Source organism: Hypanus sabinus, chromosome 12, assembly GCF_030144855.1.
Source record: "Hypanus sabinus isolate sHypSab1 chromosome 12, sHypSab1.hap1, whole genome shotgun sequence".
In the NCBI taxonomy this organism is placed as follows: domain Eukaryota; kingdom Metazoa; phylum Chordata; class Chondrichthyes; order Myliobatiformes; family Dasyatidae; genus Hypanus; species Hypanus sabinus.
In genome coordinates this window covers 83,983,538-84,010,881 of record NC_082717.1, presented here as the reverse complement: position 1 = coordinate 84,010,881, position 27,344 = coordinate 83,983,538, and the positions used below count along the sequence as shown (strand labels likewise).

At 43.2% G+C, this 27,344-nt stretch overlaps 1 protein-coding gene across 12 annotated transcripts in view; it reads right to left on the bottom strand.

The window, feature by feature from the left end:
- The window catches only part of syne1b (spectrin repeat containing, nuclear envelope 1b), a 543,459-nt gene that overhangs the window by 372,016 nt on the left and 144,099 nt on the right, over positions 1-27,344 (bottom strand). For all 12 annotated transcript variants that reach the window (XM_059986320.1, XM_059986330.1, XM_059986328.1 and 9 more), the window contains 12 exons: positions 25,821-25,988; positions 21,861-22,037; positions 19,054-19,194; positions 18,556-18,716; positions 16,552-16,702; positions 16,192-16,419; positions 15,718-15,816; positions 13,801-13,988; positions 11,697-11,820; positions 8,031-8,197; positions 7,024-7,177; positions 927-1,552 (listed from right to left, as the gene is read on the bottom strand). In XM_059986320.1, coding sequence (XP_059842303.1) covers positions 927-1,552; positions 7,024-7,177; positions 8,031-8,197; positions 11,697-11,820; positions 13,801-13,988; positions 15,718-15,816; positions 16,192-16,419; positions 16,552-16,702; positions 18,556-18,716; positions 19,054-19,194; positions 21,861-22,037; positions 25,821-25,988 — 2,384 coding nt within the window. The remainder of the gene's footprint in view (positions 1-926; positions 1,553-7,023; positions 7,178-8,030; positions 8,198-11,696; positions 11,821-13,800; positions 13,989-15,717; positions 15,817-16,191; positions 16,420-16,551; positions 16,703-18,555; positions 18,717-19,053; positions 19,195-21,860; positions 22,038-25,820; positions 25,989-27,344) is intronic.

Below are 27,344 nucleotides of genomic sequence, written 5' to 3'. Positions count from 1 at the left end.
GTCCTCGACCTCTCAGTTCTGGAAGCTATTTGGGAGGTTCTGAACTTATGGAGGATGCTATTTAAAAGTGTGCTCTTGCATTCTTTATCCCGTGCAAACCAATTACCAACAAATTCCATCAAAAGCAAAATGTGAAATCACCCACAGAATTCCATTGGAGGTTAATGACTGTATAACGATCCATGCAAAGCTTACATTGAACGCATTCTTTCCAGGAAGATAAAGTGAGATGACTCAATAGACATTTAAAATAAATCAACTGTCAGCTTATTGAGTTGAACTGAATGTTCCAGATTTGCAGTCTTATTTCGATGCCGTACATTTGATGAATTCCAATTTCACTTTATTTCAGGTTGAGTTAACCAGCTCACTGTTGATGACAGGGTAAGTGCTACAGTGATCTCTTTTGGTCTTTGTGGAAGTGGTGAAATAAACTCTGTGTGTCAGAGTTATGTTTAACATGCAGTCCAATCCAATAGCCGAAGGCAGCATGAGGTTTAAGTCCCCCAGGCTTAGATTCACGGCACATCGCTGTTCCACAGCTCCTGACTGCTCCTGCACAGCAAGGCAACCCAACGGGACATTAGATTCACGGCACATCGCTGTTCCACGGCTCCTGACTGCTCCTGCACAGCAAGGCAACCCAACGGGACATTAGATTCACAGCACATCGCTGTTCCACGGCTCCTGACTGCTCCTGCACAGCAAGGCAACCCAACGGGACAAGGTTCACAAAGGGTTATCTTAAGGGGACATTAAGCTAACTCTCTTTTCAACAATTTGGAACTAAACACAGGTGGTATGAACTTTGTTGTTTCTAACTGCTGAAGAGATTACTCTGGAAATTCATTTTAGAGCTCTGTTTGCCCATATGTGTCCACAGCCCACATCCAACCCCCCCACTACAGCCCCTTCAGTATATTCACCTGAGTTGCAAAGCTGGTACATTCAGTTCTTTTAAACCCTCGTGGTCTGCCCTTTCTTCAATGTCCTCGATGCTCTTCAGCAACTGCTCCTTGCGCTCCTTAAATGATCTCCACAGGGAGTTAAGTGCTTCTGCCTCACTTTGTTTGGTTCCCAGGAGTTTCTGAGCAGATTCTAGTTCTGCCTCGAGTCCTTCTGCCAACGCCCTACAGGAGGTCCTCGAGTCTGATCCTGTGGCCTTCAGATGGCACTGGGCTTTGCTGATAAGTGCATCAAGAGCTGTAGCCTGTAATTCCAATTGTTTAATGTCTGGAGTTACGTCACCCAATTCCTTTTCCAACAGCTCTGTCTTCACTCTGTCCCAGTTACTTGCCATCTCAACGGTCTTTATAATCCGGTGGAGAACGTTCCCTGCAACTCTGTGGGTTTCCAGGAAAGAAGCCAGCTGCTTGAGGACCTCTTTCCTCCGCTCAACAACCTCATTGGCCTCCTGGAAGAGCTGAAAGCACTCCTCGGTCCTACTGTGGAGACGCTGGTCCTGTGGCTCACTGGTGGAGCACAAATGGTCCACCTGGTCCCTCAGGCTTTGCTGCTCGGCACGTTGCTGCTCCACGGCTCCTGACTGGTCCTGCACAGCAAGGCAATGGGATTTGGGTTACAAACGGTTAATTGACAGGGACAGGGTTGCAAAGGGATGGAATCAGGCAAAGGTTAACTAATGGTCTTAAATTTCCTCACAACATACCATGGAGTTTATGCTGGCTCCCAGTGCAATCTAATTGCATCTCTCATTTCCCTTCACACATCCATTAACAACAAAAACCTTTACATTTTCCTTCCATTCTGCTACACCACAGACAATATAGAATAGCAATTAACCTATCAACCCTTATTCCTTTGGGATATGAGAGGAATCCAGAAATCCCAAGGGAATCCACAGAGTCAAAGGGAGAACATAGAACATAGAATAGTACGGCACAGTACAGGCCCTTCGGCCCACAATGTTGTGCCGACCCTTAAACCCTACCTCCCATATATCCCCCCCACCTTAAATTCCTCCATTTACCTGTCTAGTCGTCTCTTAAATTTCACTAGCGTATCTGCCTCCACCACTGACTCAGGCATTGTATTCTACGCACCAACCACTCTCTGAATAAAAAACCTTCCTCTAATATCCCCCTCGAACATCTCACCCCTTACTTTAAAGCCATGTCCTCTTGTATTGAGCAGTGGTGCCCTGGGGAAGAGGCGCTGGCTGTCCACTCTATCTATTCCTCTTAATATCTTGTATACCTCTTATCATGTCTCCCCTCATCCTCCTTCTTTCCAGAGAGTAAAGCCCCAGCTCCCTTAATCTCTGATCATAATGCATACTCTCTAAACCAGGCAGCATCCTGGTAAATCTCCTCTGAACCCTTTCCAATGCTTCCACATCCTTCCTATAGTGAGGCGACCAGAACTGGACACAGTACTCCAAGTGTGGCCTAACCAGAGTTTTATAGAGCTGCATTATTACCTCGCGACTCTTAAACTCTATCCCTTGATTTATGAAAGCTAACACCCTATAAGCTTGAAATTTCCAAGCTTCACACGAGCGCCACCAGTGGTCAAGATAAAATTCAGGTTTGACCTGACTTGAAACCCATGTTGCTGAGACAATGCTCCCATGCAGGTTAGACCTCTGTCACAGAAGCTCAGACCCTGAGAGGAGTTTACTCAGCCTGTCACATCCATTCAAATCCAGGTCTTCACCCACTGTAGCCTTGAGGATTATCTGTTCTATACTGGAATGGGTCTCAAATGAGGTCATTAATTTAAAACAGCCCAGGGCTGAATGGGAATACTACAGTCACTTGTATCCCTGTCATACAGCTGTGGTGACCTGGGTTCGATTCTAACCTTGGACACTGTGCTCATGGAGTTTGTCATTTTTCTCTGTGACAAAATGGTTTCCCTCTGTTTGGTCAATGGCCAAAAGGCATGTTTGTGGCTACTATAAACTACGCCTGTGTAGATGTGTGGTGAGAGAACTAGGGAAGAGTTTAGTTTTGTTTTAATTAGAGATAGAGCATGGTAACATGCTGCCCAATTACATTCTTGTCACCTACTAGCCCATTAACTTTGGAATGCGGAAGGAAACCAGTTCACCTGGAGGAAACCCATGCGGTCATAGGGAGAATGAACCCGGGTCACTGGCACTGTAATAACATCACACTGACTGCTATGCTATCGAGCCTTCCCCGATGGGCATGCGAGGGAGAACATTCTGAGGGGAAGTAACTGGGTGAATGGGATTGCACCAACTGTTCTGATAGCTGGCATAAGCTGATGCACCAATCAGTTTCTTCTCTAACTTAAGAACATAAGAAAAAATGCTTTACTCTTGAATCCTTCAAATACTAACAATACCCTCCTGCGCCTCACTGGTGCATCATGTGGCAACCTTGCCGTTCCTTTTACACCAGTCTGTTTTACAGGGCCGAGTTGCTAGCTCGACACTCAACCCAGTATAGATAGGAAGAGTGTGAGGAACCGGCTGAATTCAAACCTGGAACCACTCGCCTCAAAGTCTGGTGCGGATATCACTTCACCACTGGCCGTCTCCTACAACTCCTACCAGGTTAAAATTAATGCCAAGAATGCAGGCACAAGTTGAGACCACATTCAATACTTTGTGGATTACTTTTGTATGTATAACCCGTCTTCTTAATCACACCACGTCAAAAGCAATCATGAATTTTAGTTTACACTTACACACACGCTACCTGACAGAATTATGCTCAGAAGCGAGGTACAGAAAAAATTACTTATAATTTAAGAGATAAATATGAAACATTTCTGAAAATTTGGAGCCCTTATTTACAAAAGACAGGATTAAATCTATAAATGTTCTGAAGATGAAACAATTGGTTATTTGGGGAAAGAAATAAATATACATATTAAAGTTATTACGAATTCCATGGAGCATGTGGAGATCTTCCAACAACCAGGCAATCTTTCTTTTTTTTTCTATAGGGCAGTTAGGGGGGAGGGGATAAGGGGAGGGGGGAAGGGTTATATACATTGTTTTTCCATACTTCATTTTGTAACTACTTAAAAATGCAATAAAAAAAGGTTAAAAAAAAAGAAGCAAGGTACAAAAAAATGTAGGCCAAACATTTGCCTCTGCCACGATCTCACTGCGTGTTAGTCATCTGTTTCATTCCTCTGAAATCTTCTCATTTAATCAGTGCCCACAGTAGAACCACTAACATGTAATCTCCCTGCAGCCCACAGCACAAATGATGTGTATTTGTGAGAAACAATAAAGAGAGAACAAGTACATTTATGGAGCATTCACCTCAGCCTCAGAGTGTCCATGAACATCCCACAATGACAATAAAGCACTGATGGGGTCAAGCCACTGCTACCACTTTGTCTGCCTGCTCTGCACTTTGCTCTGGAACTGCAACACTCCATTTTGCATTCTATTCTTTGTGTACTTATGTACTTGTGCCTGGATGGTACACGAAACAAAGCTTTTCACTGTATCCTGTTGCACATTACTATATGTGCAACTACACAGGCTACCACTGTCTACATCCCCTCCTTGCCCTGAACCTACCATCCACACCTCCGCATACCACTCTCTATCGTCCCAATCGTCACCTCCCCCAGCCCCCACCTTCCAGCAACTCCCCAGTATTCATGGATCCACCTTCACTATTGAGCAGGTGAGAAGGGATCAGGGCTCAGACACAGCAAAGCATTGAGACTGGATGATGTGACTTCCCCCCCCCCGCCCCCCCAAGGTCCTGAAGGAGTGCGCTGAGCAGCTGTGTGGAGTTCTCCAGCATATTCTCAATCTGGTTTCAGTGTGGAAAGGGTCCCGACCGTGTGGAAAACATCATGTGTGGTCCCAGTACCCAAGAAGGCCCAACCAAAAGTCTTGAATGACTGCCGTCCAGCGGCCCTGACCTCACACAAGACCCTAGAGAGGATGGTCCTGGCTCACTTCCAACCCCTGGTCAGATCAGCCCTCGATCCCCTGCAGTTTGCCTACCAGAAGCACATTGGAGTTGATGATGCTATCATCTACCTGCTGAACAGACCCTACTCACAGTTGGATGAACAGGGCAGCACCGTGAGGATCATATATTTTGATTTCTCAAGTGCGTTCAATACCATACAGCCCTCATTGCTGAGGGAAAAGCTCCTGTTCTATGTAGGTTGGCACTTCCATTGTATCCTGGATAGTGGACTGACTGAATGTCAGACCACAGTTTGTGCAGCTTCAGAGCTGTGTGTCAGACAGAACTATAAGCAGCACTGGGGCCCCAAAGGGGGCTGTATTGCCTCCCTTCCTGTTTACCCTGTATACATTGGACTTTAGATACAACATCGAGATGTGTCATCTGCAGAAATTCTCTGATGTCTCAGGAATAGTTGGGCGTATAAAGGGAGGACAGGAGAATTAATACAGAGCCACGGTGGAGGAGTTTGTCAAATGGTGCAAGCTGAATCATCTACAACTCAACATCAGTAAGACAAAGGGGCTTAGGAAGACTAAGCCTGCACTGCTCCCTGTTACTATTGATGGTGAGGACCCCTACAAGTACCTGGGGGTGTGCCTGTATGACAGACTTGAGTGGATCACCAACACAGAGACTGCATACAAGTAGAGGTCTCCTCAGGAATAGTTGGGTGTATAAAGGGAGGACGGGAGGATGAATACAGGGTCCTGGTGGAGGACTTTGTCAAATAGTGCAAGTTGAATCAGCTACAGCTCAATATCCTGAGGAGACTGAGGTCTTTCGGAGTCTGCAAGCCTCTTCTTCACATGTTCTACCAGTCTGCTGTTGCCAGTATAATCTTCTATGTGGTGGCATGCTGGGCAATGGTAACAACACAGACGATGACAACAGGCTCAATAAACTGATTAGAAAGGCTGGCTCTGTTATAGGAATCAAACTGGACACACTGGAGGCTGTGGTAGAACAATGAATCCTCTGGAAAATCCTGGCAATTCTGGACAATGTTTCTCACCCTCTGCCTGCCACCTTGGCTAAACAGAGGAGCACTTTTAGTGATAGACTAAGATATCTGCACTGCCTTTTGAGGTCGTTCTTACCCTATAATGAGTCAACCAATAGCCAGGGAAGTGATGACCCCCTCCTGTTAGATTGTATGTGGAAATTTACTCTTTCTAATTCTATTCTAATATTTATATCTGTGCACTTGTAAAGCTACGGAGACACTGTAATTTCCTTTGGTATCACAAAGTATCTATCTGTGTGTTTGGGAAAACTTGAAATAAATTTTACACAGCCAGATTCAACTTAACTGTTGATGAAGCCAGTCGCTTTCGAATACTAGTTGAAGATCAGGCTCTGAGATCCTTAGAATTTGTCAAAGAGGGCAGGCAGGAATTCCACTTGGCATCCATCAATTTTTGCCTCCCTCAGCAGTGCACTAGAGAATGTGCTCAAGACTCTGGAGGGGGCTGGAGCCCATGACCCTCTGACTCGGGTGCCAGCATTACCACCAAACCATGTCGGCACATCTTCTAAGATGTCAGAGATACAAAGTGGGGTGAGGATACCTGAACTTGGGCAGAGTTCACTATGACTCCAAGATAAAACACAGGTGCACTCGTTCACATAACAATTACCTGTCAGGATAGCCCAGCGGTGAATTTATACGGTGACCAACCTGAAATTCACGAGTTCAAATTTCATTGCAGCGGATTATGAAACCAAATTCAATAAATGTGCAAACATGGACATTTTTGTAAAAAATTTAACAAAGTTGCATTCCCAACATTAGCCCAAAGAAATAATGATAGTTCAGAGTATAGTTAAGAAAAGTCTAGGACTGAAATCAGGTCAAATTGCCATTGGCAATTTCTGTCAAGGCCTGGACTTTGCAAATTATATTCTCTAATTTTTATACCAGATGCAGGGGTAAAACATTACGAAATGTTTTGACGACACAGCAAGGGGGAGAAACACTGCTTCCAATGATGAATAGAAAATAGTATATGAATCAATGTATCAGTCTGGCTGCCCACATTGTTCTAAAACTTTGTTGATGAAAACTAAGGATCTGCCGTGTTAATACCTTTAAGTGATTTAAAGCAGGCTGCAGATCCGTCGGATTTATCTCCGAGGTTGACTGAAGGCCACTCAGAAAGCGATCGACCCAGTAGGAAAATTTTAGCAGCGACTCGTCAAACCGCTGGTGCTTCTCGATTGCCTCCTCGAAGGTGCGAATCCTGTGGAACAAAGGAGCATTTCATTGCCAATTCTCAGGGGAGGAACGCAACTGCTCTCTTGTCTGCTTACTGAATAGCAGCAGCTTGGGAACAAAGCCTCACATACACCAGACAAGGCAAGGACATTGATATCCTTCCTTCAGAAGTCTTTATGGAACCAATCAGGATTTTACCCCTCAAAGACACCAGTTATCACATTAAATGATACCTATGTTCTTTGGGGTAAAAAACTGTGGATGCCAGAAATCAAAAATAAAAGCAGAAAATGCTGGATACACTCTGTAGGTTAGGAATTTAAAATTTGACATTTTAGATATGAAATTCTTCGCTAAGCTTTATTTCCTCAAAAATACCAAGGTTGGATTTAAAATCATATTATTTGGGTAACAAATTGTGGTCCTCAGACTGTTATAAAAAAAACTCCCACATAGTCATTCACTCAGAACAATGACGTGAGGACTGAGTTACCTTTGAGTGCAAGGCCTGAGAGTCAGCTGAACAAAAATATTTGTGTTGAGTCATTATTTTTTTTGAGGAGGGAAATACCGAAAAAGTCGTCTTGCATTCTAAAAATACTATCAAACAAATCTGCGGTGTAATATTAGAACTCTTGAGTCAGAAAGAAAAATGCAAAACAAAATTAAAATTTAATGCTTCTTCTTGGTCTTTACCATATATAATAAAAACACTGGCTCAACATATGAAGAGCTAGATTGAGTGAGTCATGATTTACGTTTATTTCAGAAACCAATATAAAGGAAGCTTAGCTGAAGAGAAACTTCTATACGCTTTTTTCACTCTACATCTATGAAGATTCAAAAACAAAGGGCAAAAGATTTTTAATCAATCCTACCGTTTTTTGACACTGTGGGAGAGACTCTGCCACCTCTTGTCCAGCTGCTGTAAATTTGCTTTCATTGTCTTCAAGTTCTCCTCTGGGGTTGCTTGGTGTAAAGTTTTGCTCTGCATCACAAGACCTCTGTGGGCTGACTCCTGGGATGTCACTTCAGCCTGCAAGTCCTACAGACATGATGAAAGAGGCAGAACACCAGTTAGCATTCCATGGGTACAGGTCTGATTCCAGCTTAACTAAACTGGCATAGAGAGAAGACAGCTTTGCAGCTAAAAATCCCTTTTTTCCTTTCAGAATATCTCTCTTACAATTTATGAAGTTCTTCTGGAGTCTAATCTCTGCTTTAAGTTAAAAATTGCAACAGCTAACTTGGATACATCAAGCTCCAACAAACAGCTAGATAATTAGTTTTTGCATTGATGACTATGATAAATATTGATCAGAACATGGGATTAACAGCAGTGCCATAAGATTTTTCATGTTTGTGTAAGGGGCAGATGAGACCCAATCAGAACTGTCTGTCTGGTCTGGTGGACACTAACATAGCTGACTTGTACCTGAAACAACTATTTGAAAGCCATATTAAATGGAACAGCAGGAGTAGGCCACTCGGCCTCTCAAACCTGCTCCACCCTTCAGTGAGATTGTGGTTGATCAGATTATAATTTTACCTCTGCATTCTCCTCTACAGCAGAAACTTTTCACCCCCTTGCGTATCATTAAAGTTATCCACCTCTGTCTTAAAAATATTCAAACTCTGCTTCCACAAATTCTTATGGAAAGGTTTCAAAGGAACCTCTGAGGAAAAAAGAACCACATATGTATCTTAAATGGGGAAACCACTTACATTTATCTAGTGACTCCAAGATAGAAATTCCCCAACAACTGGAAACTTCCTCTTAACTTCTGCCCTGTTAACATCTCAGGATCTTATATGTTACATGGAACATAGAATCTTACAGCACATCACAGGCCCTTCGGCCCACAATGTTGTGCTGACCATGTAACCTACTCCAGAAACTGCCAAGAATTACTATACTGCATAGCACTCTGTTTTTCTAAGTTCCATTTTCCTATCCAAGAGGCTCTTAAAAGCCCCTATTGTATCCACTTCCACCAATGCCGCCAGCACAGCATTCCAATTACCACCACTCTCTGTGTAAAAATATTACCCGACATCCCCTCAGTACCTATTACAAAGCATTTTAAAACTATGCCCCCTCACGTTAGCCGTGTCAGCCCTGAGAAAAAACCTCTGGCTATCCACACGGTTAATGCCTCTCATCTCTCCTCAACCCTGTCAATCCTATTCTTACCCCTCTAGACCTCAACAGATACAAACTTAGGAAAAGAAAATTTTGGAAATTTTCAGCAACATCTGTGAAGATTCAAGACTGTTTAATGTCAATTTCTGTACACAACTGTAAAGGAGAACAAAATAATTGTTACTGTGGACCTGAAACAGCACAAAAAACACAAAAGATAAAGAACACAACAATAATAAAAACACAATAAATATAAATACATAAGATAGCTTATATACATTGATTGTACGTCCATAAAGTGACGCTAGTCTATGCCATAAGGTGAATGACAAAAAGTAACAAAGTATGTTGGAGTTAGTGAGTGGAGGTGTTGATCAGCCTTACTGCTTGGGGAAAGTAACTGCTTTTGAATCTCAAACACGAGGAAATCTGCAGATGCTGGAAATTCAAGCAACACACACAAAATGCTGGTGGAACGCAGCAGGCCCTTCGAGTCTCGGCCCGAAACGTCGACAGTGCTTCTCCCTATAGATGCTTCCTGGCCTGCTGCGTTCCACCAGCATTTTGTGTGTGTTGCTTTTGAGTCTGGTGGCCCTGGTGTGGATGCTACGTAGCCTCCTCCCTGATGGGAGTGGAACAAACAGTCCATGAGCAGGGTGGGTGAGATCCTTCATGATGTTACTGGCCCTTTTCTGGTACCTTTTAGTACACATGCCCTCGTTGCTGGGTAGGCTGATGTCGGTGATTCATTGGGCAGTTTTAGTACACATGCCCTCATTGCTGGGTAGGCTGGTGTCGGTGATTCATTGGGCAGTTTTAGTACACATGCCCTCGTTGCTGGGTAGGCTGGTGTCGGTGATTCATTGGGCAGTTTTAGTACACATGCCCTCGTTGCTGGGTAGGCTGGTGTCGGTGATTCATTGGGCAGTTTTAGTACACATGCCCTCGTTGCTGGGTAGGCTGGTGTCGGTGATTCATTGGGCAGTTTTAGAACACATGCCCTCGTTGCTGGGTAGGCTGGTGTCGGTGATTCATTGGGCAGTTTTAGTACACATGCCCTCGTTGCTGGGTAGGCTGGTGTCGGTGATGCATTGGGCAGTTTTAGTACACATGCCCTCGTTGCTGGGTAGGCTGGTGTCGGTGATGCATTGGGCAGTTTTAGTACACATGCCCTCGTTGCTGGGTAGGCTGGTGTCGGTGATGCACTGGGCAGTTTTGACCGCCAGTTAGAGTCTTGCTGTCGGCCACAGTGCAGCTTCCATACCAAGCAGTGATTGCAGCCTGTCAGGATGCTCTCTACTGTGCATCTATAGAATGAGGTGAGTATGGATGTGCAAGGTCCAGCTTCTCTCAGTGAGAAGCAGTCAACACCCAAGACAATGTTCCAAACAGCTGTTTAAAAAATAATTTGTTGTACTGCTGCTTTCAGGAGATTTACTCATTAGAGAGTGTATTGAGAACTGTGCCATATTTATTCAAACAAATGGTGATGCAGATGATAATTTACTTCAGCTCACCGTGAGTCAGGTTCCACTCTGGAGTTTCAAACACACAACACAGGCAGACTATCAGTTCTATTCCAAGAGAGTGCCTGAAGTCCTCTTATTTGATTGTGGCCTTAGATCATGGCCATGTCTGCCCAAAAAAGTGGGTGTAAAAGGCTTGGTGACATCGATTAGAAACAGTAAAAGACTTTCTCCCCAGCGTTTTGTCTTGACATTTATAAATATCAGTGAAATAGTTTATCTCATCATTATCTGATTGTTGCTTTTGAGATCCTGATATGTTCATATTGGATAACATGTTTCCTTACCAGAACAAGAACCACACTTCAAAGGGACTTCAGTTATACAAGATCCTTGAACAACCCAAGTTTGTGAAAGGTGTTTTTTATTTGCAAGATATATTTTCTTCCCTTTTTAAGTATTTATGTGATTCCTAATATTCTGCTCCTTACAGAAGTTAAAGCACGGTAGCCCAAAGGGAGACTTCACTACAGCTTAAATACAATTGACTTTAATTACCCAAACTGTAAATAATGTTTCCTACATCACAGCAGTGGATATACTTCAAACATAAGTATTTCAATGACTGAAAAGTGCTCTGGGACAGTTATGTCCTTCTCAGAGATGTACTTCTTTCCTTCTTATGTCTGAGCCAAGGCACTGGGAAGTTGGCTCTCCCGCAAGTGAATGAACCAAGATCTCTGGAAACAATAGAAAGGAAATCATCTCTGGTCCCGATCAAAGGGTCACCTTTGATTAGTGTCTGGGATTGAGCTGTGATGCAATGGTGATGGATCCCCTTAATCTGAGAGATCCAATCCTCATGTTGTTGTACAGTACAAGGCCTCAGTACATCAGCAATGCTCTAAAGCACTGAAGCATCGCCTGGAGTTTACCTTCAGAGTGTGTACTTCATTCTGCAGTTTGGCTTGGTCAGAAGAGATGTAAGGTGACCACAATCCTGTGATTGCTTCGTGTTTCTCAAGCCAAGAAGTGAAGCTCGACACATCCTTTTCATATCTGACAACAAAAAATTCAAAGGGCCATCAACTTATTAATCACCAAGTATTTAAATTATACACAATTCAGTAATGAAAAACAATGCCTCCTGACCCTTCCTGCAAGAGCAGCAGACGACACAACAGAGTAATTCACATCAGATATACAAGAGTGCTTCAGTTATGAATGAGGCTTCTTGGAGTCAATGGATCCAAATTTCATTGGCAGAGTACAAAATGCAGAAATTCCACAATGCACACTTAGCTCAAAGGTAAACCTCCCCGAAGAACCCTACATTGTAGAACCCAGCCATTCAGCCTCCCAGGCCTTTGCTTGATCTCAGAAGGGGCAATCCAGGAGAGTCCCTCTCACCTGCTTTCTAGCCAAAGCCCTGCAAAATATTCATCTTCAGTTGTTACCACTATTTTCTTCTAAAATATACTGTTGAATTTTGCTCCCATTACTCCTTCAGATACATTCTGAATTGCAGCAACCAGTTGCAAAAAAGAAAACCTTCCGCTCTCTCCTCTCGTTATTTTGTAAATTATCTCAGTTACTAGTTTCCCACCCATGAAAGCAGACTTCCATAATTTACTCTGTGGAAATCCTTTGCATTTCCTACATTTTCTCATATATTCTTATGACGTAGGGACAACCACAAATCTACACCAACTCTCAGGGCAACCAACTTATTTGCCTTTAGTCCAGAGGTTCCCAACCTGGGGTCCATGGACCCTTTGCTTAATGGTGTTGGTCCATGGCATCAAAAAGGTTGGGAACCCCTGCTGTAGGCTATTCCCTCAGATGCTCACTAACTTACCACAGTGCTCCTACCTATCCACCTATACTACAGGTATTTTATAGAAGTCAAGTAACACGCTAACCAGCATGTCCTTTGTGATGGGAAGGGGTCTGGAGCATCTAGGGTAAGTTTTACAGCCCACAAAGACAGCATTTAAGGTTAAGATTGTACCCAAGTCACTGAGTATTAACTGCTGAGTCATTAATTTATGAAATGTGTTATTATTAATCCATATACATTGGAATCTGCTTCAATAATTCCTTGAACCTATGTATTTGCCAAGTTTTGATTAAGCCTAAACTCATAGGATAATAACATTATCTACTGGATGGATGGTTTATCAAGTGAATCAATTACAGATTCAACACTTCAGATCACTTTCAATCAGAGAGCCGATGACAAATCTTCAACTGCCCTTGAACCGACTACTCAGTACAAAGGTCACATAAAGTCACACTTTGTGTTGGATGAAATGTTCAGCCCCTCTTCACTGCCAGAATATGTAGGAGCCCTTCAGCCATTCAGCAGGAGGACAATTCAAGGATGATGAAGGGTCCTAATGAACATCCCAGCCCGAAACGCCAACTGTTTACTCTTTCCCGTAGATGCTGCCTGGCCTGCTGAGTTCCTCTGGCATCTTGTGTGTGTTGCCACAACTCTGTTTAAGTAAGCTGCTTAGCTGGACAATAGCAAGGGAAAACATTTTGTTCCCTCCCTATATAGGAGGCCTTAGTTAACTAATTATTTGTGAACTGTATCTTTAGAAGGGAAATGGAGACAACTAAAGACCCAGGCTGTTGACAGGTAGATTGTACCACAGTAAAATTGCAACCAGCTAATTGAGTGTTGTAGGCATATATCATTGCAGTGAATACGTAATACATGCACCTTTGTGTGCACATGCAGACGCAGCTGGATATATATTGTGTGTTTGCGCATCCCTGCAGATGCCTCTTTGCACAATGTACATTAAATGCTTTGTCTTGCACTGAGTGCAAACTTTCATGCAATGCACTTTCATTGTAAGAAAACAGGGACAGCCTTGGGTGATTTGCTCGGGAGTCTGTCGACTGTGGCACCTTGAGAGAGTAGCCACACCTGCCATGTACTGAAGCAGTCAGCGAACAATTAACTACGTCTTCCTTACGTCTGTAAGGGATGTCTAGCGAGGACAGTGGGAGCTTCACCAGGCTACATACTTCTGCCAGAGAGACGTCCTGTTTTCCAGCTGTTCTTCCATCTCCTTGACACAAGCTTGCAAATCCTCAAACTTCTCCTGCAGAGTGCTCAGTCGCTGAGCAGCTTCGCTCGGGTTGCTGACCTTGCGGGCGCTGGTTGAGAGTGACGCCATTTGACTTTTCACCTGATCAATGGTTTGATAGAATTTCTGTGCAGAGGAAACCAGGGTGAGTAAAAACAGTAACTTTGTGTGCAGTTTCCATGAAAATTTATTAGCACAGAACAAAATGAATAGAACAAAAGAAACAGTTTAAGGATGCAATCTGGGATAACTTGGTCTTTGAAAGGATGAGATTGTTATGGGGACCACTGCATACGGAAGTCAATCACATGCTGCATTCTACAATCAGAGTTAAAGTGAACAATGCACTCTCTCTGTTGGCTAACATACTGTAGAATGCAGTAAGCAAGTCAGAAATGGCTCAGTGCAGTCCTTTACAACCTATTACAAAACTGCATGAGTTATTCACGTCCATAGGCATTTTGTTAAAAGGCTATCAACATCCGTAAGGAATGTCTGGTGAAAAGAGAGATATTGAAGAAAAAAGTCCTGCATCCCAAAGATGTTACCAAATCAGAAACTGCCAGTAATATTAGAATTACTTCATAATGAAAGAACTACTTTATTATGAAGTCAAATATAATTAAAGCCAAATAAAGGCCCCTCCCTCCTGGACATCCCTCTTCTCCCCACTTCCTTCAGGCAGAAGACACAAAAGCTTGAAAACACCTTTAGTACCATCAGGGTTAAAGAGTGCTCTATCCCACTGCCATCAGACTCTTGAGCTGATCTCTTCTATGATAAGATGGGCTCTTGATCTCTTGCTCTCCCTTGTCATGAACTAGTACTGTACATTCTCTAACTATAACACTACATTCCACATTCTCTTACTGTTTCCCTTTGATAACATTTGAAATAATCCACATGGTTGCCATGTTTTTCCACTGTATTTATCCGTGTGAAAATAATAAAACAATTCCCGGTTAAATAAATATTATTTAATTAAACAATTCCCAAGCTTTGACCAGAGCAGAAGCTTGCGAGGATGGAATTCATTCAGGCTCACTGACCGAGTATAAAAAGGCAGCAACTCACGGTAGTTTTTTGGATCTACTGGCGTTTGGGATTGTTTAGCAAGAACAAATTAAAGGAAGGCAGGGGCAAGTGGAGTGGCCAGAGTTAGAGTGGGCATTCTCTGGCTTCAGCCGATGGAAGGCAGAAAAGAAAAGCTGCAAATAGAGGTCTCCCTACCCCCAATTCTTTACATTTGATTAGTTAGAACAGTAGAGGTATACAAAATTATGAGGGGTATAGAGAGGGTAAACGCAAGCTAGCTTTTTCCACTGAGGTTGGGTGGGACTACAACCAGAGGTCATGGCTTAAGGGTGAAAGGTGAAAAGTTTGAAAGGAATTTGAGGTGAAACTTTTTCACTCAGAGGGTTGTGAGAACGTGGAATGAACTGCCACCACAAGTGGTGGATGCAAGCTCAATTTCAACGTTTAAGTGAAGTTTGGATAGATACATGGATGGTAGGGGTATGAAGGGCTATGGTCCCAGTACAGGTCAAAGGGAGTAGGACTTTTAAATAGTTTTAGCATGGACTAGATGGGCCAAAGGGTCTGTTTCTTTGCTGTACTTCTCTATGACTCTATAAAATTCTTTTTTTGTTTCTTGCCATAAACAAAGTCACAAGTTCATCAGATACAGTTATTATCTGTCAGAATAACATTTATTTCAGAGAAACACTGGACTCACTATAACTTGCCAAATTCTTTCATGGAATATCTCTGCCTTTCCCTCACTTACAGATTGCAGCACCCTGTTCACCGCAACCCCTGACTCAGCGTGAGCCGTACCACAGAACCATGTACGTACCAGGTGTGCCTGTAACAGTTGCTTAGCCTCAGATGCGGAGCAGCACTTATTGCTCTTGCTTTTCAATGTTGTCTCCATGTCAATTAGTATCTGCTGGACCTGTAGAGATATTAAAAGGCAAAACACATACAATACTGATGAAGAACTAAACAAAGAATGAATAAGATAAAACATTAAGGTTTAGAGGCAGGAATCGTTCTGTATTTCTCTATGTAATTGGAAATCTGCAGATGAGAATCAATTCATCATCATGATAATCCGAAGTTGCCTTACTTCGTAACCTTCTGTATTCAGTTAACATCTTCATGCCCCTGAACCAATACGTGAATAGGTAGCAACAAGGGAAGCTAAACATGCCAATATTACATCACTTTATAATCACAGAACAGAAACAGTCCTTCATCCTACTGGTCCGCTCTTTCACATAATAGTCAGGCACAGAGTAACTTTAAAATTCTTTCACCGTGCAGATACCTTTTTGAAGTCCTCTTCAAACTTCTGCTGCAGTGAGACTCGGTTCCCCAGTTTGCTGTTCACATCCAGGGTGTTTTGATGGAGTTCTTCCCACTGCCTAGTTAGTTGCGTCAAACGGGCCTTCACGTGTGCAATCTCGCCTGAGGTGACGAACTGGCACAGCTTCTGGGACTCCTCTTCCAAACTTTTAAGTTCTTTAGACTTACCAAGAACTGTGTCAAGAAGATGCTACAAGTCAAAGACATAGATTGGTTGTTTTTATTTTTCAGTTCTTTTCCCTGAAGAAGAATCCATGATTTTATCATTTTCAAAGATAGATTTCAAAGTTTAGAACAATCATTATAGGAAAGGGCAACTTACCTTAACTTTGGAGAGCTTTTCCTCCAATGGGATAGACAAATCCTGCACGGCATTTAGCTCTTTCTGTTCATCCGTCATCCAGTGCCCCAATGACTCAAACTCGGCTAAAAAATTCTCCCACAAACTTTTGATCTCTTCCAGGTGCTTCACACTGAAGCAAAAAAGAAGACACCAGTGAAATTAACAGAAATGGGTCAAAATAAACCATCTTCTGGATTTCTCTTCAATCTCAGCTCAACAGACTTGGTGTCAGTGGAAAGGCTGGAGAAGAGCAGATGGGGAAAAGCACAAAACCAAATGGGACTGGCAAAAGGCACAAAGTTTAATTCCCCTGGGTCAGCTATCATGTAGGTGTGGACTGCAGGATTTTCAGTAATGGGTCCTTGAAATTGCTGAGTATAATCTTCTCAGGCTCTTTTCTTCGCCCATCCATGCCCTGTCTATCCCTACCTCGGTGATCTTCCCCAGACTTAGAGCCCTCTCAAAAACTTGCTCTCTCCACTCCATATATCGTCAGCTGTACGTTCAGATTTATGAATTTCAGCAGTAACCATCCATCTCTCTCCTCCTTGAACCACGGGTACTAATGTTCATGTGTCCATTTCCTTAAATGTCAGTGTCTCGTGTCGAGGACTAACTAGCGACACTAAAACATATGAGACCATCCAAGTCACACGTGTGTGTGTGTGTGTGTGTGTGTGTGTGTGTGTGTGTGTGTTGGGGGGGGGGCGAGGGGTCAGTCCATATACAGTACTGTGCAAAAGTCTCAGTCACACACACACACCCACATATATACATAAATAGCTCTAAGACTTTTGCAGAGTACTGTAGTAATTTTATGTATTGCACTGTATTATTCCCACAAAAAAAATTCATGACATATGTGAGTGATGATAAATCCAATTCTGATATCAGTTTCTATTGTGGACTGAGAGTGGGATGGGGACATGAAGAGGGGATATGGTTGGGAAAAGGGGAAGAGAGAGGGGAAGGGAGAAGGGTGCACCAGAGAGACATTCTGTAATGATTAATAAGCCAATTGTTTGGAATCAAATTACCCTGCCTGGTGCATCAGCCTAGGTGCGTCTGCACCCGCACCCCCACTACCCAGGCACTCCTTCTCTGCCACCTGTCCCACACCCTGCCCACGGTGCTCCACCTTCACCATTCCCAACAGCTTTTGCTCCCGCCAGATTTACAAACTCTCTCTCCACTCCACATTGACAAATACAGTACTGTGCAAAAGCCTTAGACACTCTTGCTGTATAGATATACAGAATGTGCCTAAGCCTTTACACAGTACGGTATGCGGGCAATGCGTGTGGCACGTGTGCAGAATGCATGCACAGGGTCCGTGCGCATGTGACAATGAGAGTAACAGCAGGGATGAGACTCTCAGTAAAAATTAACAATTTAAAAATTCATTAAAATGGCCTATCATCGTGGGCAATGAACTAAAGTGACAGATTTCTAACTAATAAAGAATGGACTGAAATAATTGGCGGGGTAAAAGCAGCAGGTTTTTATAACAGCAAATAAGAAAATCTCTGGAGATCTGTCATAATGGGCAATGGGCTTAAGTGACAGATGTCCATTCTTATGGAGAATAGGCAGATACTGCAGGTAAGTATCATTGTTTCTAGTAGGAAAGCTACTGATCTAAGTTCAAGGCACAGCATGTACAGGGTAACTTATTTTTATCAAACCATCTTGCAGAAGGCAAACAGTAAAATCAGCTTCCAATGGTATTTGGTTGTGTAACTTGCAGACAGAAGATTTACGGCAGAAGCATCAGACAACACAGACAGTTGTGAGGAAACGGAGTGCATTACTGGAGTTAGTAACCGAAGCAGAGATGATGTTAACGTACAGGTGATTAAAGGAAAACAGGTATTAAATGCTATGGAAATAGAGCAGGAATGCAAGAGATGCTGCTTATCGAGGAAATTAACACTGAGTAAGTGTTAATATGGCAAGACAACAGTAGAGAGGATGAAGACTTACTAGTTCCTTAAGGATTCCTGTACTTTCCTAGCATTCTCGCTCATCTCTCGGGTGTGCTGTTGCAGGGAGCTCTTACTCTTTGGACCAAGTTTGATGTCTTCAGATTTGTGTAGCAGGCTTTCAGCTTGAGCTGTCTTGGTTTCACTGTCCCTGCAAATTGCCTGTCACACACACAGACACACAAGCAGTGAAAGACCTGTCAGAAGCCAGCAGGCACCACACACTGGGAGATATGATGGGTGCATCCTGGCAGTAAAACACTCAGAACATCAATAACCTCAAAACTGAAGGTCAAACAGTTTAATATAAATATGACCCCGACAGGAAATATTCTTGAGATACTGCTCGAGGGTATCTCATTCTTTGAAAACTGAATGAAATTTCTGAGTTTTCAACTTTCCATACACTGTCCAATTTTGCTCTCAAACTGGAGCTCAGAGTTTCAAGGACATCTATTGATGCTGTGTCTGTGGATTGACCGCGAGTCTGTAAAATTACCTTCATTTGATCCAGCTCCGAGCCGAGGCTTTCCAGGCTGCTGAAGAGGCGATTGCAATCCATCTTGGCTCCAGCACGAGCCAGGAATTCCATCACTTCCCCTCTCTCTTCCTCAAAGCACTGCCACTCGATGAGCGTTGCCTTGACCAGAAGGAAAATCAACAAATCAGCTTCACCTACCACAACTGCCACTAGACCTTATGGTGCCATCGATGGCTGTTTCCCTTCCTTTGCAAGTGCCCTGCAATAACCATGACACTCATTAGCATTGCCACATAGCCCACCATCAACATCCGTGGGAAGCTGCTGACTGTACTAGCATAGAGTTGGACAAGCTGCATAAATACTTTATAAGCACAAAAGATTGAGCTGGAAATCCAGTGCAACACACACAAAATGCTGGAGGAACCATCTATGGAGAGGAATAAGCAGTTAGCATTTCAATCAAGATGGCGCCAGTTAACAACTCTACCTTGGGTGACATCTTCCAGATAGTCCACGGAATTGTTTCTTTCACTTATTTTATGTCTTCTTTTTACTTTAAATGTGTTTCTGGTATTGCTGGGGCCTGTAATCTACAGTTTGAACAAAAATTGAGCCATCTGGTACTTTGCTGTCTTCCAGAAGATTCCCGGAGGTGAGCAGCCTCAAGGCCCAGAAGCTGAGAGCCCTAGACCAACTCCATCTCTCGCTGATTAAAGCGCCAAGGAAATTGAATCACTGAGGCAGTGCAGAAGGTGAGTGAGTGTGCAGCCCAGTCTACCAGCCTCTCCCTCGCTGCTGCTGGAGAACAATGTCTGTGTATGACCGTCTCTTGCTTGTTGCTCTCGAGGGAAGGCCCCTGCATTCCAATGTTCTCTCTCCGTCAATGCTGTAGAAGCATGACACCTGGGTCTGCAGGTTACAGATTGGACTGTAGTTCACTTGGACTCCTTCAATTTTATGCTTTTATATTCTGTGTTTTTGCCCATTCCTTCTTGTTGCCATTTGCACAAATTGTAATATTGCACTGGGGGCTTGTTCTTCCTGTTGCCCTTTGCAAGATTTGTTTGTATTTGCGTGTGGGGGTGGGGTTTGATGGTCTTGTTGCCATTTGCATGATTTGTTAATTTTTTTGCGCATGGGAGAGGGATTTCAAAGGTTCAAAGGTCAAGTTTATCGTCAGAGAAATGTATACTATACGTCCTGAAATGCTTCTTCTTCGTAAAATGTCCACAAAAACAGAGAAGTGTCCCAAAGACTGAATGACAATTAAAAGTGAGAACCCCAAATTCCCCCCCAGCTCCTCCCTCCAATGCATAAGTGGCAGCGAGCAATGATTCCCCCTCCCCCATCAGCAAAATTAAACGCACATTGGTACAATCACCGAGCCCAAGCGTGTAGCAAAGACACAGACCTTGCAGTTACCCCAGAAGTTTTGCATTTCATCCAAATTCGACAACCCACAGGTTCTCTCTCTCCCTGGCAAGGGAGAGGGAGGTGTCCCCCATTTTCACAGCGGGTGGATGACATAACAACAACCTGCTGGCTTACGATCTTTAAAGTCCATTTTGTCGCTTTTTCTGAGCTCTGTGCCGAAAGATTGCAAAGACCTCGGGTCTTTGGGCCCACAGCAAAAGATTTTCTGGCCTCCCCAGCGACATGTAAGTCTCCAGCCATGACACCGACCCTCAATCCACTCATCCCCAGAGTCCCGAGATCTTAGGCTTCCAAACACGATCAAGATTCTCAGGCCAAACCCTTGGCATGTCGAATAGCGGTGAGTTGTGGAACCCCAAGAGCGGGTCCCATTCCTGCAAAGAACCAAAGCTTGCATGTAACTCCAGGTCAGGGTCTTCAAAAGAATCCTGGAAGGAAAGGTTTGACGATCCAGTTGCCATTTGCATGATTTGGTATTTTTGTGTGCATGGGAGGGTTGATGTTTTCCTTTGAACGGCTTCCATGGTTTTCTTTGTTTTGTGACTGTCTGGAGAAGATGAATCTCAGAGTTGTATACCGCATACAGACCAACTTATCAAATGTAGCTTGAATTTTGACTCTTCATCAGGACAACTTTCGTTCTTCTCCATGGATGATACCTGATCTGCTGAGTTTCTCCAGCATTTTCTGCAGGTTGCTCTGGATTTCCAGCATCTGCAGAAACCCTTGTGTTTCATAAATACTTATTTTACTGGAGAAAGGCTGAAGCTCAATATTCCTCCAGCTACGCCTCTTGCCTCTCTAGAGCCTCTTCACCACTTGAAGGGCACGTCAGACTGGGATGAAGCATTCACCTTCTGGGTCGGTTGCCTCAGTTTGGAACACCATACAAAGCAAGGGAAACCCTTGTCTTCCCACCCCCTGCCCTCTTCTATTCCCCAGTCTGGCCTCTTACCTCCTCCAGGGTCCTCCTTCCCTTTCTCCGGTTGCCACTCCTGTCAGATTCCTTTGTCTCTAGCCCTTTACTTTTCCTACCCACCTGGCGTCATCTCTAACCTTCTAACTATCCTCCTCCCCCCTCCCCCAGAGTTTCATTCTGGCATCTTCCCCCTTCCATTCCAGTTCTGAAGAAGAGTCTTGGCTCAAAACATGCACTGACTTGCTGAGTTCCTCCAGAACTTGGTGTGTATGTGTTGCTCTGGATTTCCAGCATCTGCGGACCTTTAGATCAGTAACACATCTCATGGCTTGATCATGCATTCCACAACTGCAGAATTTTCCGGCAACACACAAAGTCTTCTTGGACTTCTCTCAAACCCACAACCAATGGAACAATTGCTTGGCAATAAACTCTTCTCCATACCACCTTGACTTAGAGTGAACTTTACCTTCAGTTCCTTCTGCTGATCCTGCACTGCTTTCCCCATTTCATTGAAGACAGCCTCCTGGCTTTGCAGTTCTTGTAAGCTGGACTTGGTCAGGTCTGCAGCTCCATGCAGTTCCTTCCCACGACCAAACAGCTGCTGTACATCAAGTCTCCGTGCCATCCACTGCTTGACTTGTTCCTGCGTGTTTGTGGAGTCAAAACTATTTTACTTTACAGAAAAATACAATTACAGAATAACAGCAGCAGTTTGTTGTAATTAGGAACCTTGAGAGGGGTAACATTTCAAAAATATCACAGGAATATGGTCAAAAAAAATTGAGTCGGAATTATTTAAGGCAATATCAGAACTGATGACAAAAATTGTGGCCAACGAATCTGCTCTCTATGGGGGTGGGGAAGAGAGGCAGATGGTTTAAGGAAGGAAGTTCTGGGATCTAGAGAGCTAAAGCTACAATGAAGGGTTGAAGCAAGTGAAAGATAGACATGAGGCTGGAATCAGAGGAATCAAGAGATCCCAGAATGTTGGAAGGCAGGATTCGATTAGGGGAGAGACAAGGCCTTGATGAGATTTGAAAGCAAGGATGAAACCCCAGGGCATCTGCATATGCAAAAACAAGAAAGACAGATGAAGAGAACTTGGTGCTGACCAGGATCCACGCATGAGATACGGATGAACTGATGGTGGAACCTCTGGAAAGATCACATCCGAGGGTAACAAAAGCTCACAAAAAAGTTTCAGCAGAATTGGCAGCATCTAAAGTGGTGACATTGGAATTCTGGAAATCAGCAGGTACATTGAGAGGTGAAAGAACAGGAACCAATTGCTGGATAATGAGGATATTATAGTCATACAGAAGGAAACTCACACCCAAAGAAAAATTGTTTCAGATTCATTTGCCTTTGAAAACTTCTAAGTGTAAATGTCCTAAACTTGCTTATTCTACCTATTTTAATGGACAGCACCCTTCATCCAACCCAGAATGCTTCAGATGCTAGAAAACATACACTTACGGTGAAGGGGAATCTCAGAGAGTGGCAGGTGCCTGGAATAGACTGGCAGAGATAACTGAGCGGAGTCTCAGAAAGGCAGCGTCCATTATTAAGGACCTCCAGTACCCAGGACATACCCTTTTCTCAATGTTACCATCAGGAAGGAGGTACAGAAGCCTGAAGGCACACACTCAGTGATTCAGGAACAGCTTCTTCCCCTCTGCCATCTGATTCCTGAATGGACATTGAATCCTTAGACACTACCTCACTTTTTAAATATACGGTATTTCTGTTTTTGCACATTTTTTAATAATCTATTCAATATGTGTAATTTAATTGTTTATTTATTATTATGTTTTATTTTATTTATTATTACTATTTTTTTCTCTCTCTGCTAGATTATGTATTGCATTGAAGTGCTGCTGCCAAGTTAGTAAATTTCACATCACATGCTGGTGATAATAAACCTGATTCTGAACATATGGTGAAGGGGAACCTGGGAGAGAGTGGCAGACGCCTGGAACAGACTGGCAGAGATAACTTCAGAAGCAGATATGATAGTGGTGATTGAGAGGCATTTAGATGCATGCATGAAGATACCAGGACTGGTTCATATGCAGGCTGAGGAAATATATTTTAACTTGTCCTCACGTTCGGCACAGACATTGTGGGTAGAAGGGTAGTTCCTGGACTGTCCTGTTCTATGTGAACTCACTCTGGGCTCTGTGTATCATGAGGGAATACCACACTGATGGAGAAAGGTCTCCAATGCAGCACATGGGAGTGCTGGTCTTTATGGGAAAGGGGTCATCTTAGGGGGCAGGTGTCTGCAGCGATACATTACTGGGGAGCTTCAGTACCACACGTCATTCGGTGATGTGGGAACGTAGTACCATCGGAGAATCAGTCCTGGCAAAGCATGGCAGTGTCAGAGCTACCAGCTTTCAGCTGAGACAGTTTGTAATTCATCCATCAAACGTGAGCCAGCACTTAACTAGTTGCTCTTGAGAAGGAAGTGGTGAGAGGGAGTCCTTGAGACGTGTGTTTTCAAACAGTGCTGTTAGGGAGGGACTTCCAAGGTTAATTAATGTTTCTCTCCTTTCTCGTTACACATGAAACAGATTCTGTGGCACCTGAGACCGTTGCTCAATTTCAGCTTCAATAATGAATAATAACGTTCGCTGCACTTCCAAAGTAGCTCATTGGCTAATACCTAATCATTCTGTTATTTCCAGTTACAAAACTTGTGATTTAGTAATACGATTTAAGCAATCGGAATAACAGTGAAATTAGGAATTGAGTGCCAAAACCAAAATGAGTTCATTCAGATTGACAAAATGGCCAATTGCGTAACTGGGAAGGTGTATAAGCATTAATTTTTCCCAAATCCTCAGGTCAATTGAAAGCACAGTTCAAACAATTACATGTAATGTTGTAAACACTGCACCAATTGTATACATACACATCTGGACCCCACAATCAGCTAAAAATTATTGGTTGAAAATTAGCGTGTTACTGCAGGTGCAAAGTAGAGAGCTGACCAAGACAGAAGCAGAATTCCATAAGACCGTAAGACCATAACATATAGGAGCAGAATTAGGCCATTTGGCCCATTGACTCTGCTCCGCCATTTCATCATGGCTGATCCAATTTTTCTCTCAGCCCCAATCTCCTGCCTTCTCATATTCTTTCATACACTGACAAAACAAGAATCTATCAACCTCCGTCTTGAATATATATAAAGACTTAGCCTCCACAGTGGCTTATAGCAACAAATTCCACAGATTCACCACCCTCTGGCTAAATAAATTCCTCCTCATCTCCATTCTAAAAGGACACCCCTCTATTCTGAGGCTGTGTCCTCTGGTCTTAGACTCCCATCATAAGAAACATCCTCTCCACATCCACTCTTTCAAGGCCTTTCACCATTTGATAGGTTTCAATGAGGTCACCCCTCATTCTTCTGAATTCTAGTGAACGCAGACCCAGAGCATTCAAACGCTTTTCATACGACAAGCCATTCAAGCCTAGAATCATTTTCACGAACCTCCTTTAAATCCTTGCCAGTCTCAGCACATCCTTTCTAAGATAAGGGGCTCAAAACTGTTCATAATTCTCCAAGTGAAGACTCACCAATGCTTTACAAAGTCTGATAATTACAACCCGTTTTTGTATTCTGGTCTTGAAATGACTACTAACATTGCATTTGCCTCCCCCATTCACAAACTCAGCAAGCAAATGAACCTTTAGGGAATCCTGCACAAGCACTCCCAAGTCCCTTTGTGCCTCAGTTTTTTTGTATTTTCTCTCCATTTAGAAAATCATCAACCCTTTTCATTTCTTCCACTGAAGTGCTTGACCATACGCTTCCTGATACTGTAATCCATCTGCCATTTGTTTGCCCATTCTCCTAATCTGCCTAAGTCTTTCTGCGCCACGGGTTCATAGCTTGTAAGCAGCTTCATGCACAACACCTTGTCAAAGGCCGCCTGAAAATCCAAGGAGCCAATGTCACTGATTCTCCTTTGGGCCCACAGTTTTCAATATTGAATGTTTTTTTTAAACTTGATCTACAGCTGATCAAGTGAATTGATTCTGACTACTGTAAATGGTGAACAACTTCACTTTCAATGCATAGGGCTCGTACCATAATTGGAGAGGATGTGTTGGATGGGCCAATGGTTTCTTCCTGTCTGGTGACTGACCCTTGTATACCCCATATTTTTATTGCTCCACCTTTGATGAAGGTTGTTCAGTGGCCAAGACTTAATTTCTAGGTTTAAAAGAATCTCAAAAGCATTGATGGGTATGTGGAGAGAAGAAATAAAATTAGGGTAGTGTAGATGGGTGATTGATGGCAGATACACACCCAAAGGGCCAAAGGACCTGATTCTTAGCTGTATAGTGTCACTACTTCCCTGCAAATCCTGAGCCAATGGGTTATCTGCGTTTCTGTGGGCGAGGTCAGTACCTGATGATGTAGATGGAGTCTCTGGGCTTCCTCCAGGCTTGCCGAATTTAGCAACCTCTCCTCCTCAACCTGCAGCTGCTTCTGAGAGTCAGCAAGCTGTTCCAAGGCACTCTTCACATGGTCTTTGTGCTGAACACACTCATCGACGGCCGACAGCATTCTGTCAGACTGGGGAGAAATAACAGGCACTTTAACAGGGCTGTGGTGTGAGAGTCTCACAAACCCAACCAAATGGTGTTACAGGATTCATAAGCTGCATCAAGGGAATCTAGTTATTAGACACACAAGCACTGTGTCTACAAATGTATATCTTCACTTACAAGATGCACTCTTTTGCAAAAGGGATGCATTTTATGGAGTCCACAGCTTGACAAAACAGGCACGCTCATGAGAGTAATGAAGGACAGCAAACACCCAAATTTCAGTTCTCTCTTTCTGCCAAATACACCTCAAAGTTGGTCCGAAATGCAATCACATAGAACCAGCGCTGGCGAACTTGGCAGACGATATGCGGGCCCTTGATGCCCAGATGGATAATAGACTGTTTTGGCACTGGGTGTACTAGGACCACTTCCAGCTTTATACGCACAGAGAATGGACACAACAATCTGTCAACAGTCATGTTCATCCTAATGTTTCACTTAAAACAACAATCACCTGCCTCGTTAGATGAAAGAATTTCTCTTAACGCTTTGCTCAAGAAATTGTAGGCTATGCAATGAAAATATGGAATGGGTGTCTTCAGGCAATTCTTCTATTATCTACATAGTTCAAAAACTTATTTCGGGTTTTGAACAATGTCATATGATACTTTCACTTTATAAAAATCCATCAATATGAGAAAATCATAAATAGAAGAAGGAAAGGCTGTTGGACCTTTGCATTCAATCTTCTGTTCTACAGGAATGATCGTTTACTTTAGCATCACTCTCCTTCTATTCCGTTAATATCCTAAACTCTATCAATCTCTGTCTTGAATATACTTGACTGCAAGACCAAAATTTACATTAAGGTCAAAGGTGATGTCATTCAAAGTGAAAGGTTTCAGAGGAAGTTCATAAGAAAGATCCTGGGAAAGAAAGGCTGAATGTATGAAGATCATTTGATGTCTCTGGGTCTGTACTCTATGGAGCTCAGAAGAATGAAGGGGGTATCTCATGAAAATCCATTGAATACTGAAAGGCCCTGGTGGACTGGACATGGAGAGGACGTTTCCATTAGTAGGGGAGTCTAGGATCCAAGGGCACAGCCTCAGAATAAAGGGATGTTCCTTCAGAACTAAAATGAGGAAGAATTCCTTCTGCCCAAGGATAGGAACTCGTTGCTAAGGAGGGTCGTGGAGGCCAAGTCATTAGGTGTATTTAAGGAAGAGATTGATAAGTTCTTGATTGGTAAAGGGGCTATGGATTAAGGAGAAAAGACAGAAATACAGGGTTCAGAAAAAAAACCCACTCAGTATGAATGAATATAGGAGAAGACCAGCTGGGCTGTATGGTTTAATTCTGCTCCTATATCTTATGGTCT